This window comes from Euprymna scolopes, chromosome 2 (genome assembly GCF_053919585.1).
Source record: "Euprymna scolopes isolate OS-2025 chromosome 2, ASM5391958v1, whole genome shotgun sequence".
NCBI classification, from domain to species: Eukaryota; Metazoa; Mollusca; class Cephalopoda; order Sepiida; family Sepiolidae; genus Euprymna; species Euprymna scolopes.
The window spans coordinates 105,824,925-105,844,198 of NC_136483.1; the positions used below are offsets into that span (position 1 = coordinate 105,824,925).

Genomic DNA, 19,274 nt, shown 5'->3' on the forward strand with positions numbered 1-19,274 from the left:
TACATGTAAACGGTGTGTACAAACACGCTAAGTAAATTAGATGGAGAGAGAGAGGTATTTATTCACTAGATGCTCACAAAGGCAGTTAGAAATATTGATACTTGTGCAGTTTAAAGACCGATCTATTTTATATAAATAAAACAGTAGATATATGTATGTGTGTCTGTGTAAATATTACATACAAATCATCTCAATTTACTAACTCTGTCCCTTATTAGAAACACTTCTGTGGTTTAAAATATAAGGAAGAATTAACTGTTACCTATTGTAACAGAAGAAAAAGGGTTTGCAAGCCTCTTGGGGCGTGTGGATTGTTTAACACATTCGGCACTCTATTTTCCGTCTAACAAGGAATTTGGGCTTGTAGTTCAATTTTTCTTTATAGGTAGCATTCATTTGCATATGAGGAGAACAACTAATTTCAAAAGGAAAAAATAAGGTTGAATGCTTGACAGCTGAGAGAGGACATTGTAGCTGAGATTTTTCACTGACCATTATGGTAGTGGTGGTGAGGAGGAGGAGGAGTTACTTTGATTTAATTATGGGAAAAGATGCTTGTTTTTCCATATCAGCAGAAAACATAAATAATGAAAATATATTTTTACAGGACTACGCATACACAGCAAGAGGACTTTCCCATGAACACAAACAGAAGTTGACTGCCAAATAATGAATTATGATGGACCCAAAATGATTCGTTTATATAAACAGCTGCTACTCCAGATGCCCATATATTAGAAAACAAATTATTTGAATACCTCAACATAGCTCAGTTCGCTGTCCTAGATGTTTAGAATAGCAAGTCTTCTCTGTTCTATTACAAAGAGAACATCATCCAAGTCAGTGTTTTGACCGGCGTAGACGATCCCTGTCATTGCTCACAATGTTTGAATGATTTACACACATCCAACAATCTTTAAATGTTTACCTGCAATTTGAGTCGTCTACTCTCAATTGGGTTTATCTTCAACACTGGCAATTCTTGCACAAGTTGTTTGGGCTTTTGTCGAATCAAGCAGTTATTCTTCTTGTCCCATCCAGCTCCTTCTAAGTAGAGGCCATGTATATAACATCCTGAAAATAAAGAAGATTAGAATTCATTTTTGGTTCAACTTTCTAATGATATTCTCCGATGCTAAGATGACCACACGCATTAACAACTGCTTGCTTTGTCAATTGTTCTATTCCTGCATATATATATATTATATACTATTATATAAAAGGAATTTTGTCTGTGTCTTAGCTCGTTCCCTATGGACTCCAAAGAGCTGGATCAATTATTTTTTTAAATTTCACACAAATGTACTTTATTTGCCTGGCAGAGTTCTTAGATAGGTTTTGTATTGGAATGTCTTTGATAAGTATCGATAAATAAAAAAACAAAAGAAAGAACAGACGATTTTGACTAAACTGAATGCCTTATACAGTCTAATATCATAAGTGCATTTGAGAAGTTTTATTATCACACAAGCAAAAAGGCCAGGCATATAAAATCAACAGTAGGTTCTTTGATATGACAGGGGCGCATTCAAAATGAATGTTTCTGTGTAGGGAACAATTGGATCCTGATACTTGACTTTTGCATTTTTAACTTTAAATGAACGTATTATTTACAGATAATTTTATAAAATCAACAGCAGATTCTCTACAGTGCAATGTAAACTTAAGTCACTGCGAGAAGGCATGTGAAGCTTTCTCCCAGTGCACCGCGGTTGGTCCCCCCCCCCACTAGAGCAAGCAAGTAATCGATTTGATTGAAAAATGGTCGTTTTCACAGATTTCGATGACAATAAAATATGGGAGAGTGAAACATTCATTAATCCTTATTCAATCCCGGGAAACTAGTATATATATATTTAAGAAAAAGTTGAGCCCTCTTCAAGGAATTAAGAATAAGTGGTCAATGGTCAATCTTATCACTATGCAATATTTCAATGCCAGTTGTTGAATACTATCTGACTGTTTACTGCTTATACCTACCTAATCAGTATTAGTGGAACTAAATTCCTTTACTACTTGTGCTAATTACCAGGAGCTTGGACGTTGAATACCAGCCTACAGAGTTAAAAATGACTTTGTGTAATTATCATTTCGTACACTGATGAGAATGTAAGTTTGAAACATGTGTCCGTACGTTTAAAAATAATTAATATTTATTTATAAATATTAATATGTACAGGGTGCCCCAGAAGTTGCACATCATCTAGGTATTCATATTAATACAAACTAGCAGAACCCACGGAAATTCCATGGTATTTGAAAATTTTTAAAACACACATCACTAAGAAACTTATCACATAACCAAACAATTACAATGAGGTTGGACCATGTACCATTAACTAAATCACAAAGCTCCGGATCTTCAGTTCCTGATATCTCTGCTGAAACAATTGCATCAATTTGTTGAACTGTTCTGATCTTATCCTGATCTCGCAGCATTATGAGCGTGTGACAGTATGGTAGCCTTCTTTTTGAAATCAAATAAAATTGAATTGGTTGGCGATAACTTATTAATATTGTAGCTTGTACCGACCAAACACTGACGGGCGATAATTAACATATAAGTATTGTAATCTGCACTGACCAAACAGTGGCTGGCAATAACTAACTTGTTCATATTGACACTGGCTGGTGATAAATAACTTATTATTTTGATCTGCATTCACCATACATGGACAACTGTGACATACTAATAAATGCCATTCTCCAAGTTTTCAAATCCATCATAAGCTGCCCAGAAATCCGAAATTATTCTTGTTCCTGGCAAAATCAACAAATGAATTATTGGGAATAATGTTTCGTGATCCCTCTTTTAAACTGCTGTAATGTTGCATCTGTTGCTCTTTCTCCGTTTGTTACATAAATAAAGTAGTTGAAAAACAAATAAGTTTTTTCTTACAATTCATCGGAAGTGACTTCTCCAGAGTATTTTTGTAATTAACCAGAAGTGACTTTTCCAGGGCATTTTGATAATTATTCAGAAGTAACTTTTCCAGGGCATTTTTGTAATTAATCAGGAGGGATATTTTCAGGGCATTTATAATTAATCAGGGTGGAGTTTCCCCAGGGAATTTCATAATCAGGTTGGACATTTTATAATTAATCAGAATGGACATTTCCGGGGCATTTTGTAATTGATCAGAAGAGACATTTAAAGGGCAGTTTGTAATTAAATAAGAAAGGACATTTCCCAGGAAATTGGTAATTAAAAAAGAATGGACCTTACCAGGGCATTTCATAATTAAATAAGAAGAAACATTTTCAGAACATTATATAATTAAATAATAAAGGGACATTTCCAGGGAATTTTACAACTAATCAACCAGAAGAGACATTTCCAGAGCATTTTACAACTAATAAACCAGAAGCGACCTTTCCAGAGCATTTTACAACCAATCAACCAGAAGGGATCTTTCCAGGGCAATTCATAACTAATAAACCAGAAGGGATCTTTCCAGGTCATTTTACAATCAATCCACCAGAAGGGACATTTCCAGGGCATTTTACACTCAATCAACCAGAAGGGAATTTTAAAACTAATCAACCAGAAAGGAACTTTCCAGGGCATTTTACAACTAATCAACCACAAGGGGCCTTTCTAGTGCATTTTACAATCAGTCAACCAGAAGGTTTATTTCCAGGGCATTTTACAATCAATCAACCAGAAGGGACATTTCCAGGGCAGTTTATAATTAAATCAGAAGAGACCTTTCTAGGGCGCTCTTATAATGTTAAAACTTTGTTACATTAAATATAATAGTATAAAAACAATTCATCTTTATTAGCTTTGCCTTAAAAGCGACACCAATTTTTTGGTGTTCTCTACTTTTTTTTTCTATTTGGAATATTCGACTTTTCTATTTGGAATATTCTACTTCCTTTTGGGTGGTCATGGTGATAACGGCCATAGACGAACGATTCTAGTACACAACAGATTTGAGATGTTCTCAAAGAGCTTGTCTCTGCTTCATCGTTATTTTCATGGCAAATACTTGTCTGAGCTCAAATCTATGGTCCCCTCTGGCCTGACTTTCATAAGAAACGCTCGTCTCATTGAAACCACTATCAATAATTTCCCCCATCTGTGTCTAAACCTAAACGTAGATTCCATGAACAAAGCTTATGTCTTAGAACTGCACATCTTTGGAACTCTTCCGTTTTCCTGTTTTCCAGCTGGCTACAATTTGGTAGTCTTCAAGTCCAACGTTAACAAATTCTTAATGAACCGTCCCCTTAAGTAATCCAATTTACCAAATTTCCACTACTAACCATTACTACATGTTCTTTTTGACCACTGTACACTCATTAACCCTTATTCTCGAGTGGCCGCCGGGCCTTGATAAGTGGTGACTCCTTTGTAAAAAAAGAAAAAAAAGTTAAGGGAGATAGATCTGGTGATCGGGTATAGCCACTCCAAGGAGATCGGTGTCTGGGACACCCTGTATGAAACTGACCGACACTGTTCAGATCTTCTGTAATGTATATATTAGACAAAATGTGACTTAGAGCCTGGGTTAGATTATTTGTATTAGGAAAAAATGAGTTTGCAAAGCCAGTTAGATTTTCAAAAAATACAAAGTCAAAAATTAATTTTTCATAACCTTCTCTCTCTCACACATACACACACGCTTACACTCCCCCTTTCCCTTCAACCACAGGTTAAATAGTATTACTGCTCTTGGTGATACTTCCTTTTATTTACACTTTACTATATCAACCCCCCCCCCGTCTCTTTATTAATTTCAACTGAAAACAGAAAACGTACTTAGTCGAGTTTAACTGATACATTCGGTTGTCAACCCAACAATTTGTTAAAACAGTAACTGACCTAATAAAATAAACGATTTTGGTTTTGCGGCATATTAACTTTTCCGACCCCTTTCCTGTTTTGAACAGCAATGAACATTATAAAAAGTAGATAGTGTAAGTTAATGTGACGACACCCACCAATTACGTTCCATATTGGACAATTTTTTGAAATATAGATATTTAGATATAATAAATAATAATATTTATAAATTATTTTTTGTTTTAATAAAGATGTATATTTACAATTTTTTAAATCAATCTGGAAACCAAAAACAGAAATTTAGATAATCATATTTATTTGAAAAAAACAAAAAACAAAGCAGTTTACAAATATTTTTATTTATTATATTCAAAAGCAATATTGATATTATTTTTACATTAGGTCCATATCCACAATTTTCTTTAAAATGACGACGTTTATAAGTTTTCGACTATGCTGAATAGGAAAATCTCATTTAAATTTTGCAGAGACAAGTAGTTATCGCGATATAAAGATCTGTATTATGCACTTTAATTCACTAGTAGCCATGTTTTTATGCACGTAAAAACATGCCCACCAGCGAATTACAGTACATAATACCAGTCTTTATATTTCCATAATTACTTGTCTCTGCAAAATTTAAATGAGATTTTCCTATTCAGCATAGTCGAAAACCTATCCAAGTCATCATTTTAAAGAAAATTGTGGATGTGGACTTAATGTAAAAATTTACCACAATATTTTTTATCAAAAACTTGGGCAAAAATGAAATAAGACAAACAAGAAAGTATGGTACGTGATTGAGGTCACCAAATTTGCTAACAATTTCTATGACAAAAACAGGAAATATCTTGAGAAAATTAATATGCAGTAAAACCCATTTTATTTATTTATTTTTTCTTTGATCAAACGAATAGATAAATTATTTCAATTGGTAAATTTTTATGTTCGTGAAAGGAAAATAGTGGTGAACCGGGTGGGTTCGGGTTTAGAAAGTAAAAATATAAAGACAAAATAGAAAGAAGGGAACGATGGAAAGAAAAAGTCAACAAAGAACAAAAAAAAAAAAAAAAAATCAGAGTGAGGAAGGGATTCAACCAACATACATTGTGAGAGAGTGAATTATAGACAAAAACTTAGTAAAAGATTTACCAAGTTTGACTAGAAGGTTCCCAAGTTAAAAAAAAAAAAAAATGAACTTAGAAAATGTTGGGCGTTGCAATCCGTTGCATCAACCACAACGTCATAAAAATAACAACCAAATAAATAAATAAATAAATTTGGATTATTTCGACAATAATCCAAATTTAATTATTTCCCTTTAATAAAACTGGGGGTAAAAATACTTACCTGCAAGTGGTTTTTCGACAACGTCGTCAGCTGATTGATAATGCGTAACAGTTGTGAATAATGTTGATTTGTCAAGGGGCCACCCATTTTTACGACACGTAGCTTGGACCAGGGCTGTAAGGAACGATTCTGGGATTTGTAGACCAGACAACCACATGACAGTCGGTTCGCCTTCATTAACCTATGAACACAAAGAAAATATAAACATGGAATATATGTACAATATAAACTTGTTGACATACCTGTTCTACTTAAATCACCCATGTTAAGCAACATTATGCCTGGTCAGTACAAGATGGTTGTATGACCATTTGGGAATATCATGCATTGCATGTGGAAGGATAGTATCCCCCCCCCGCCCCAAAAATCTTTTAGTAAGTACTTCAGAATAAGCTGTTAAGCTGCTATCAAGGTGGTTGGTTGGTTGTTTTTGTTTTACGGCATATCAACCCTTTTTGGGTTATTTAATGCCGAATCCAAAGATTTTGAATAAAAATTTTTTAATAGAATATATTTGTTGTTTTCAAGTCGGTTTCTATTCAACCCATAGTTGGAACCCTAACAGGTACTACCACTCTGGGTCAGAGTGGACCTGGGAGCAATGGTAATTAAAGGGTGGCTCCACACTCCCCAAAGCCCGCAAGCTGGGGCCCCACCACTGGATATAGTTTAAGGTCATATCCAGGACCCCCATTGAGGGACTTTTACCCTCTGCAGGGGGCAGTCGGTGTATTCTAATGCCCCTCCGACAGGGCCGCTATCAAGGTGGATAATAATTTACTTAATTGCCAACTGGATTATTCCTCTTTAATTGAACTTTTGTTGTAAACTTTAATAAACGTTTTGAAAATGAGTGGAAAAATCTGTCAATAATTGAAGGTCCATTTTGACTTGATCAAATAAATTTGTTAATTGTAGTCACTAAGCTTATTTTGTAGAATCATGCTGTCTCTGTTAACAGCTTTCAACTCCCAACGCTTGTGTGTCATAGTTTTCTTCTCCATTTTCTTGTTTGGATTATGACCATTTCATGCTTGTGATCACCGAAAATAACGTGCACTGGTTAACAATAACAGCAGTAGACTTACAAGAGAAAACACAATCTTCGATACATTGTGTATCAATCAGTTTGAGTGTATGTGTGATACCGTCAGCATAGGAATGAAATGTTGTCAGTCTTTTGAGGCATCATTGGTGGTCAGATTATTAGTTCATCTCCTCATCTGCTCAACCAATCTGCTGTGAGCCACAAACTGTCGTAAACCAACTCTAACTCCTAAATATATTGACTCAAGATTGGAAAATTCTGTCTTGTCTTTGTCTACGCGGAAAATAATTCACCCTCCTGGCCACTCCAACTGACTACCCATCCTATTTTCGATCGCCTTTGTATGCCTTGGTGAATCGAGAGGGGCAGTTCATAATATCACAATTATACATTCGTCATTTCTTTGTTGTGAACTAAGCCAGGGTAGTCTTTCACTATGTGACAGTAGAGTTATTGCTCTCATAACCAGATTGTGTACTCGGCTCCATACCAGATTGCAAACAATTCATGTCATGAAATCCCATCGACTCACAATAATTGCACATTTTTTTTTTTTTTTTTACACAGTGATCACCACTTATCAAGGCCCGGAAGCCACTCAGGGATAAGGGTTATTGCAAGTACATTATGTTAGTGTGGAGATTTGATGTGTTTACTTAAGGGGACGGTTCATTAGGAATTTGTTAACATTGGACTTGAAGACATCCAAGTTGTAGTCAGGTGGGAAGCAGGCAGACGGAACAGACGTACATCAGTCACCATTGGATGAGTGCGAAGAGGACTGGGACCTTGAGGAGGTTTGTTGCCACCGAAGTCTCTGTATTTCCATCCTGGACTGAGTCACTTCTTCTTAGTCAACTTGGTCTCTCAGGGTTCCCCCCAATAAATCATATTGATGCTAAGTTTACTATGTACATCCAATTGCAATAATGGATCACACATCAGAGTTCCCGAACTCATATTGTTCACAAACACTTGTGAATACAATGTAAGACCCCCCCCCCCCGCACGGCTATAGATTGGCTGATGCAAAGAATGGTGCACCTTCTGCAAGTGATGCTACCTAAAGTAACAAGCCGGCTATTCTACCAGACTAGATGAATTTTTTATCCTGGAATCTAGCAAAAAAAGACCACAAGAAAAAAATAAACTATAACATAGTTAAGTGATTAATTGCAAAGAAGAAAATGTAATTTTTCTTACTGCTTTACTTACTTGATATATGAAGTTTTTTGCTAAAACGTTACTACTTATCAAGGCCCAAAGGCCACTTGAGGATAAGGGTTAAATGAATGTCACATTAACGAAGAGATAACACCATAATGATTGGTAATCATGATGGTGATTGGGTAGAATTTGATTATTTAAAAGGCAACTCAATAAGAATTTGTTTACACTGGACTTAAAACGACAATGAGAAGCAGTCCATCAGTATTGGGTTATACAAATGGGCAATTCTAGGAAAGAAGCTTTGCTTATGGAAGTTTCATTTGGTTTTAAGGAGGGAGAGAGAGAAATATTGATAATGGTTATAGCTAGATGAGTTTTTGCTGAGATATCGGATATCAATGCATTTCATATAGAAATCAAGTGTTAACCCCCAAAGAAGTGGTGCAATGATTTCTTAGGTCTAACTTAAGTTAAATACTCAATCTCTTACTGAATGATTCCATTGTAAATATAATTCCATTGTAAATATAAACCACTACTAAAATCTCTGCAAACACAACTTTTCAAATCAATTTCTCTCTAGGAAATAAACACTTTTCATTATGTTAATATGTAAACAGGCACCGTGATGCCTGTTTAGTAATAATGCATATGACCAATGATTATTAAGCAATATTTTGCCTTAAAAGGTTACGTAGAATGTAGATTTCCATCCAGAAAAGTAATTACCTCAAAAAGAGGGCTGTATGCAAAGGAAGCGGCCTATTTGAGGTCCTTTGGAATTTATACCTACTTAACTTCCTGAAAGTCCCAAGTCCACATGTTTTAATTCTATAAGATTAACAGGTGATGGAATTCAAATGAACTCACTGGTGGATAATCTAACTGACAAATGATGACTACGTGAATATGAGAATCAAGGAGATGCGAGTTTTGGCTGTGGTTTTATTCACAAAAAGTCAATTTAGTTGACTTTGCTGCAAATCCTCCACCAATAAATCAAAGAGCATTTTGACTTTGCCAAATCAGGGCTCTACGGACAAATTTATCTTTAGTTGACCTTTGACAACTGAATATTTTCATTTACTAACCAAATAGAAAAATTCCTAGCCAAACCCACATGATTTTTAGAATATGACATCTTCGTTCTTTGACGAGTATGTACATCATGAAAATTTTTTTGTATTTTTTTTTTTTAAAGTGTAATTCTAAATATACACCGAATTTTATGTTGATACGTGAACGTACAAACATTCAAATTTCCTCAGATGTTCCTTGTTAAAAAAAAAGTATATTGTTTCGTTAAACCTTTTATTGTTTAAATAATTTGACTTTGCTCATTTTATTAAAACAAAAAAGTTGAAAAGATATTTTTCACTCAGTAGTGAGCTTTGAAAGTGTTGTGTCTGTATCAATAACAACACGAACGCAGAAAGTAAAGGTAAAACAAATATATTAAGACGAAAATATAATACATATTTACAAAGGTGCAGTTGTACTGCAGTTGGAAGATTGTCCGGCAGAGGGCGTGTTAAAGTCTTTCATGGAGCAACCGGCACATGCGTCTTGCCTATCCAGCGTTCGAACACAGCTCCCCGGTCTTGCTGACTTGATACCTTTATCTATATCTTTTCACCCACGTATGCTAATTAGTGGGCGTCTCCACAACAGAAAGATTGTCTAAAAGAAATACAATCACCAAGAAATAAGCGTTTCATTATTTCTAGTCGCCACTTTGAAAAATCATTCACATATGCGACTGTATCACTCGCAATGTAGAGCCCTGCAAATAAATTTATTTGTTAACACCAAATTGTCATTTGATTTGGAAGAGCTCCTTCTCCTCCTCCACAGTTGGAGGTTTTAACTCCATCTATAGCCACCACCACCATCACCATAAAAATTACGACATTTGCTTCTTCCAACCAGCCACAACTGCAGGGCAATGTTATTGGGCAGGATCATTGTTGTTGAGCATTATTCATTCATTCATTCATTCAAAATGAAGCAGAGGATTATTGTTGGCATCCATTTCCCAAATATCTTTCTAGTTAGAATTCTTATGTCGTTAACCACTTACCCACTGTTACCTTCCTATTGGGCAGGATGTAGAATTTGAAATCCCATCGTCTGTAGATAGGTGTGAGGTGAAAATAGAAAAGAACCAAAATTTACTTTTGAAAGAAATAAACAAAGCAGAAACATTCCTTATCCATAATGTCAGTAGGTTGAAGACCACAGCCAGTGGAAGAGTAGTATTGTTCAAGAATGCAGTGGGTCACAGCTGTTTACCCCAGAGTTGATGTTGGATGACATAAACAAAAGTTATTTAACATATACATTGTTGATGTCAAGAAGGAAAAAAAAAAAAGCCTGAGAGCAAGACTGACTGGCAGAAAAAAGGAGGAAAGGTCAGTGTGTCACAACTGCTCGGGACTGAAACCTGTTTGTCCAAATGTAGATTAATTCAACTAAGAAATTAAAGAATTCTTTTATAGCCAAAGGAGGAAAACTGGTTTACTTATTTTTATTATACCAAGGGAAGCAACTTTGCTCTGATGAGAAGCGAGAAAGTTATTTATTTATTTCTCCTGCATTTGATTATTAGAATTAAGCAGAGGAAGAGTAAAAATTGGGCTCACCGTATTACACATGCCTACAGTTGGCATGGCCACAGAAATCGATATCTGGTCTGTTATTATATAAGACCATTTAATACCTCAGGAACAACAACACCTACTGCAGCAGTAAGCCCAACTGATACAGCCACAACCTCAGATAAAACAACACCCGGAAAAACATTGGTACCACCTAACAACATCACTATATCAAAATCATTCTTATTCATCATTCTTATGATTATCTTTCCTCACAAAAATCATTATAAAGTTTAATTCTGTTGTTTTTTTTATTTTTTATCTACATTAGATAATAGCAGTAAAAAACAAACAAAAAAAACACAATCCGATGTTATTTTCACTATTTAGACCATTTCAACTGGTGCGCCAACCACTAGTCTCTCTCTCTCTTAAACAGGCTGTAAAACAGAGGCTCTAGCCTAATAGGTCCCACACTGTCTGTCAAGTTTCAGCCCCTGTCCCATCGCCATAATATTGAGTCCTTGTGCTTGTAATACAAATACTTCAATGGAATGTGTGCCTGTTACATTTCACTTCAATGACGATGATGATGAGGAGGATGGCCAAGTTGTCAATTTCATTTGAGCCTACTTAATTTCAAAAATGACAATTTTTGTCATTTCTTTTACTTAAACATTCGTCAGTGGAATAGAAAACGCACGCAGCTGGTTATAAAAATATGTCGTTTATTTTCTGTACATATAAGTTTTTAACGACAGACTGACAAATCTAATGGCCGCGTGACGGGGTTGGTGGATGGTGTGTAGAAGACTGTGTTGCTACCTCAACTGTTTGTTGTTGTGTCGAGTTACTCTGTCTCTTTTTATGTGACCTAGAATGACGATTTTGATCGGCCGAAATTCCAATCGGCATTGTTTCACAAGAATGTGATCACTCGCTTTGACGTAATCTCCCGGGATCTCCTAGATTTGTGACCGACATTTTTGTTTGCCGTCCCTGAACACACAAAGATTCTGCACGTAACCCTTGGTCACGTTTTCTGGCCAAATTTATTGTTTAATCTCCTACCGGGGGTCTCTTATGCAACATGCCAATGAACTTGCTACCTCCTTGACATAAATAACCCCGACATACTCATCAATCAGCAGAATCTCACTCCTTTACTATAGAGGCCCCCAGATGCCAAAAGGCTTTATACTCTAATGGCTTCTTTCCTTGAACACCTTGCCTTTGGAACTCCCTCCCTGCTATCTGTTTCCTGACTGTATAAACATACAAAAATGTAATATGAACAGATATCTTGTTGCCCAACACAGTAACTCCTTACATTTCGGTAGCAATGTGCATCTTGTTTGGGGGGAATTTATGAATAAAAAAAAAAATAAAAACGTTCGCTGGAAGTTAAGTCTTGCATAGTTCCTATAACCATCTGCAGATCCAGTATCCAAGTAGAGAGCTGACCTTGGAACTTGCGCTTTCCTGCTATTTTGTCGTTTAGTCCTTACATTCCACGAGCACTTCTCTGACAAAGTGGGAAGAATCGCTGTTTTCTGGGTCGTCTTGTTTTGAGTGTGTGGTATACAGAGATCTTCAATCCTCTCATACTATTCATCATCATTCACCTATCAATCTATTCATCTCAACCTCATCCTTGAGTGTGTTTTAGGCCTTGGTGGTGACTCATTAATAAATTAAAAGAAGAGACCCCTCCCCACTTGTTGCAACGCTAACTGAGACAACACGGTTGACACTGAGTAGTACTAGAAAACTATGACCAGGCAGTCGTGGTGAGTGACCAGAACAATCAGTAGTTCACAAATTGATGCTCTTTACCCTTTTATGTTTGTCTTATGCTAAACCATTTGTACAGGCTCTGTGATACTCCCAACAACAGGATTCTAAATGTGATACTCACCCAAGCTTTGTACTGCTTGAATCGTCTATCAAAGTGCACCATCCAATTAGCGAGAGACTTGAGAGTATCTGGGGCCAGGCGCCGCCAAATGGCTGGAATCATTCCGTTGAACAATGATCTTGCTACGTCATCCAACTCGTTGCTCATACCCACCTCGCCTGTCAGTGCCTAGAAATTGACAAAATTATATAATAATTATAATACAGGATTCATTTCAAAACAAGATTAATTAAAAACCAGACTTTCGTATTAATCTATATAAATAAAACAGTAGATGTATGTATGTATGGGTGTGTGTTTCTGTATAAAAATATTTAACCTATAAACTCTTAAACTACTAGTTACATAACACTGAAATTAACAGGAAATAGTAATCATTAGGGCTGTGACAACAGAATATTCTTTTCATTTTTTTTACTCTCAAGTATGTATCTGACACAGTAAGACACAGTCAACCAACCAAGAACCACATCAGTCTATATAAAAACATATAAGATATTAACGGATATATACGCAAGAGTCAAAACAATGAAAAGAATATGCTGTTGTCACAGCCCTAGTAATCATACACCAAGGATGGTTTATAACGAATAAAATCTTTGTTTGTATGGATGAATAATGTGTACAGAAATATGTTGGCAAGTTAAAATGCAAAATGTTCATTTCAACTTGTTGACATATGTCTATTACTTTTGCGCATGTGCAAATTCATTCATAGCTTGAAGTGGTTTAATTTTAAATCTTTCTTATCTATCTGTCGATAGCTCAAATGGTAGAGAATGCAGCTGGAGCACTAAATGTTTTGATTTCAATTCTAGCTGATAGCACCTAAGGGATATTTAAGAAAAAAAATCTTTTGAAATCTCTACTATATATTAGGTACAACATAATATTCAATCGAAAAATACTCTGTAATATGTAATACAAAATCTGCATGAATCAATATATATTTAAGCATATTCAATGACCGGGCAAGGCCGAGTAGCTCCACTAGTTTAAAAATACAATTACAAAAAGTAAAAAAAAAAAAACTAAAAAAAAAACAACAAAAAACAAAGGGATAGATTAGAACTCAGATGTGGACAAAGTATGTCTAGATGACGATGCTATTAATGTTGTGGAGAAGTTTTGTTACCATGGTGATCCCAACGGAACAGAGGATGGAGCAGTTGCTAGTGTGATTGCAAGAATTAGAAGTGGATGGATTAAGATCTAGCAGAGCATTAATACTTTAATTTAAAAAAAAAAAAAATGCATTTTTCTCCAAAAGTATGAATTTTGTAATTGAAAATTTAATTTTCTTTATAAGTAGATTGTAGTTTGCTTGAAGCATTGTTGAAGAAAATTATAAGGTAAAATTAAAAGCCAAGAACAATGCGAGATTTTTTTTTTTTATATATAGAGTAAAATTAAATGAAAACAAAAGAAATAAATTTCTTTTTTTTTGTTGTTTGTTTTTTCTTTTTCACACAAATTTTAACTCTAAACAACAGTAATTTTTTTTTCTGTTGTATTCAATGGTGTTATAAATCTCAATATATTTCAGCCCTATTAGTCCTTTTTCAAGAGAAGACAGATATTAACGGATATATACTCAAGAGTCAAAACAATGAAAAGAATATGCTGTTGTCATTGAGTATATATCCGCTGTCTTCTCTTGAAAAAGGACTAATAGGTCTGAAATATATTGAGATTTATAACACCATTGAATACAACAGAAAAAAAAAATTACTGTTGTTTAGAGTTAAAATTTGTGTGAAAAAGAAAAAACAAACAACAAAAAAAAAGAAATTTATTTCTTTTGTTTTCATTTAATTTTACTCTATAAAAAAAAAAATCTCGCATTGTTCTTGGCTTTTAATTTTACCTTATAATTAATTTTCTTTGTTTATAAATGACCAAATATGTTGTTTTTATCTGTGTTTTTGTCCCAAAATATAAATTTTGTAATTGGAAACTGAGGGCACTTGAAGTTAATGTCTCACTACAGCATGAAGAAATCATCAAATTTGAAGAACCTTTTATTTAAATATTAATGTTGTCTTTTCTGCTGCTAGTGGAAGAGAGGGCATTCCAAGCATCAGATATTTAGATCCATACTTTCTCTTAGCGGCGATCTTAAATCATTCCCTACCCATGCAGTTCACTCTGAGACTTCCAATTGATTGCCGACTTCTGTCACCATCTCCCGTTTTAAGCCATGTAACGTCACTTCCGTTTCTGACTACCAAGTTTAGGTGACATTTGAGTACGTACTCACTGATCCTATGACCCTGATATCCTGTGTAGGTGTGAACTCTGCCCTGAAAATCATCAGATACATACTTGCAACGTACTCATTGTAACATTTTGTTTTCAATAACAAACTAAACGTCTTTACGTGTGGGGGTGTTTATATAGGGTTTTTGATTGTCTTCTTTCGTTTTCGTCTAGTGGTTGCTATAGAAATAAGCTTCTATTCACGAAGAAGGAGAACACAAGGAGATTGTGTGATTACAAGAATTAGAAGTGGATGGATTAAGTTCAGGGAACTTCTGCTGGCATTAACTAACATAGCATTAACACTGTCAACAGGGGAAAAGTTTATCAGGCATTTTTATGCAGTGTGGTTGTGTATGGAAGTGAAACCTGGTCAAGGAGGACACAAAGAGACGTTTGCTAAGAGTTTTCTTCAAAGTTTTATGTGAAGATAATTGATTCAGAAAAGAGAGATTAATGTTCTCATAATTATTTATTTTTCAACTTAACAGAAATAAGTGATGCACACGGACAAAGACGTCAATGTAATATTTTCCTTGGTTGTTTCTACATTGTTAGCCATGCCTCGTTCACACGGCTTCCATGGAGAGACTAATTTCAGAACTTTTGTTTCTCTCAGCTTGTGGTATCGTTTGTTATCATTCTGCTTTGTTTACCGTTTATGTGATGACCTCTGTCTCAACTTTAGTCACCCGTCTCTGGGAACGATTCTGTTCAACCTGATGTGCACTAAATGTGACCCTTGTCAAAAGTCACACTAACTAACTTAATCGCCAACAATGTATGGTCCTTAATATGTAACACTCATCACTGTTCAATAAATGAATAAATACTTATTTCCAAAACTTATTTCCGAACAAACTAATAATGTGACATTACATTATCAAGGAAGATAATCCCAAATAATTCAAACATTTGCAAAATTTTACAAAGCTATTCTTAACACCAGAGAGGAGAATATTATGTAAATTGATCAAGTAGTTTTATTAAAAAAAAAGAAGAAAATCAAATTTTATAGGTAAACAACAATCGACACCATCATTACTTATTCGCACTTTCTATCTTTTTTCAATCCTCGTTACCATTTCTCCATCCTCTACTCCTCCTTCTACTCTTTCTATTCGCCTCTCTGCCCTTCCTTTTCATCTCTTTATCTCTCCTTTCACTTATGTTTGTTATCTTATGTTTCCCACTGAAACAACGTGGTCATGGTGTGACATAGTCCCTCATTGGGGAGCTTTAGAACCCCTCTCAGGAGCCTGGGAGGGGCCCCGAGTAATTATGCTAGATAGCTAATCGTTCCTGGGTGACGCCAGATACCCCGAGGATTTAAAATAGAGAATATAAATATATATATTTTATTTCATGTAAAAATAGATATTGTTTGAAACCAGAGACATATATATTTTGCAGTCAAAGTTGATGACAGGAAATTTGAAGCATAACATTGTCTGGCCTTAGTGAACTCAAAGTCGGATGTCAGAACTGACATCTGGCCTTAGGGGATCATAAGAATTAATATGTCTGTAGAACTTAGATCCCAGATTCGGGAATTGCACACATGCAAATCTAGGACTTTCCGATTTCGTGGCGAAATCTTATTGGCTGGGGAAACTTCCATCCCATCCACATACCTCACTATATATACGACTGTCGTGCAAAAATTAGAAGAGAAGATTGTATAGAGACCTCTACCTCCTCATTCACCCGTCTGTCGCTGTCTGTGAAGAGATTTGAGACTTTGAAAAACTTACTAAGAACTGAATGATATTTGTAAAAACATTTGTACATAGGTTTGTGAATTCTGTAGACTAGAGTTTTACGAGTTTGTTTTTCTTCCTGTCTGCAGCTTCAATATTCGCTTTTAGCATACAGGATTCAATGTAACAACCCTCAGAGAAGGACTAGGCGATACAAGCCGAGATTTCCAAATAAACAGGGGTCCTAGCCAGCTTCATCAGAAAAGGTGTTACAATGGGATGTTTTCCTAAAAAAAGTGTACCAGGTTTTTATTATGTACAAACCACTTATTTTTTAAAAATAACATCGGAAAAATCGCATCTGATCAGTTGACAGGTTAGAACATTTCAGTAAAAACATAAGTTCATGGACTTGTGATCAAACACCACCTCCTTTAATCACAAGAACAAAAAAAATTTTGTTCCAGATATTGGATCTAGTTTCCCACTCCAGATTAATTTGGCTAACCTATTGTCTCTCTTATCTGTGAGATTCGTCCCGGTCTCCAAATTCAAAATGGATATATTTTTTAATTTACCAGTGCTGTATTTATGATTTGGATGGATCCATTATACTACTTATCACCCTTATCATCTACTTATATATATATATAATGTTATCCCCATACAGTACTGTTTCGCAACTCATACATATATATATATATATATATATATATATATATATATATAACTAGCACCGTATCCATTACTATTTAAACAATGACTAATTGCTTGTTTCTGAAACTGGTCATTATTTTCTGAACAAGCTAATAATATGACGTTATATCACTTACCCGGTTCAACATCTTAAGAGATTTACTCATTTTATCGATGAGTTTATTGAATCTTTCCAATTCTTGTAATAAAACGACTGTTGTGGGAGTAACATTCAAGCCATAGTTTTTTTTAATTTTATCCATGTCAAACAATGGCGGTAATTTGTGGATAATATCAGTCGCGATTTTTCCAATGTAGTCTTCTCTGCTTGTACCGGAGCCAGAATCACCTGTCAAATTGAAAACAAACCAACTTGTAATAGATATATTAAAAAAAAAACAACAAAAAAAAAAAACAACAACAACAACCAAAAAAAGCAGCTGTACTAATTCAGCATAGAAATGGAAAGTAATAAGTTCGTTTTAGCATAAAATAGTGATGGGATGATTCTGATATTTTTCCCCGAATCCAATATAATTACTGATTATGATTGTTTTAAATGTTTAAATAGCTAGTTATAGTTTGTTCGTTTTTTATTTATTTATTTATTTTTTAATTTTTGGATTATTGTAAAATCCTGTGTAATATATGCATATATTTTCTCAAAACTAAAAATACACTGAGTAGGGGGTGCATACATTACATGAATATATCTTTATAATAAATAATACGACCTATTCACCTCCCCTGGCTAAGGTTGTGGATCTACCCTATTTTTGTCGCCCTTCATCCCAGATCAACTCAAGATATAGATCCATGCTCTGTGAATTCATAGAACCTTAGAGTTAATTAAAAATCCCCAAGCACGTGAGATCTAATTTAACTTTGTTTTAAGCTTGCGTCAAAAATCATTAGTTTGTTACTTGAATATTGAAGAACCCGAGTAAATTAACTTTTCTTTGCAGGGATTATATCTGGAATTGTTTTATGCAATAATTATTTTCGTTTATAGGAAAAGGATCTCCAGAGTTATAATTAATTATTGGTTGTTTTGATTTTGAAGAATAATCCAGTTAATTTCCAGGCCTATCCAGAAACCTGACGCCCAAATTGCAACTACGAGAGGCTCATGCTTGCTGATCAATGCACCTGTAAAGGAAGAGCTCAGTCCCGATAACTGACAACAAACGGCCAGCCGGTTATGTGCGTTTTGTGTACGTTGGGCATTAGAGCAGTGATTTCCTGGGACAAGTAAATTAGGGGATTGATTTTGCGCTATGAAACAGATACTGTCAAGAATTGTAAATGTCAACTGAATTAAAGGAATAAATTATAAGATGGTCAACATCATGAACTTTGGAATATAGTCTTTTGTTATTTATTCACTATATTGCTCTGTAATTACATTGAGCTTCTTAAATAAGGATTGCTATATATTATAAGAAAATATATTTTCACAGACATATATATATATATATATATATATATATATATATATATATATATATATATATATATATATATATATATATATATATATATAGTGAGTTATGTAAAAAGATCTCCATACCAAAAGTCAAACATGGAAGTTAAATATTTCAAATAGTATTTTTGAACAATTAGCGTTTTACATTGAGTCAAATACAGAACAAGCCAATTTTAATTAACTCCTGAAATTTTAATAGATCAGATTGACTTCTAAATCAATAAATTTGTTCTGACTCTTAAATCGATACATCTGCTCTGA

At 34.6% G+C, this 19,274-nt stretch overlaps 1 protein-coding gene across 1 annotated transcript in view; it reads right to left on the reverse strand.

Moving 5' to 3' along the window:
* LOC145293997 (dynein axonemal heavy chain 10-like) overlaps positions 1-19,274 on the reverse strand; it is a 345,710-nt gene that overhangs the window by 1,515 nt on the left and 324,921 nt on the right. The window contains exons 69-72 of the mRNA XM_080140914.1: positions 17,665-17,876; positions 12,873-13,040; positions 6,140-6,320; positions 929-1,074 (exon numbers count right to left, since the gene is read on the reverse strand). Coding sequence (XP_079997040.1) covers positions 929-1,074; positions 6,140-6,320; positions 12,873-13,040; positions 17,665-17,876 — 707 coding nt within the window. The remainder of the gene's footprint in view (positions 1-928; positions 1,075-6,139; positions 6,321-12,872; positions 13,041-17,664; positions 17,877-19,274) is intronic.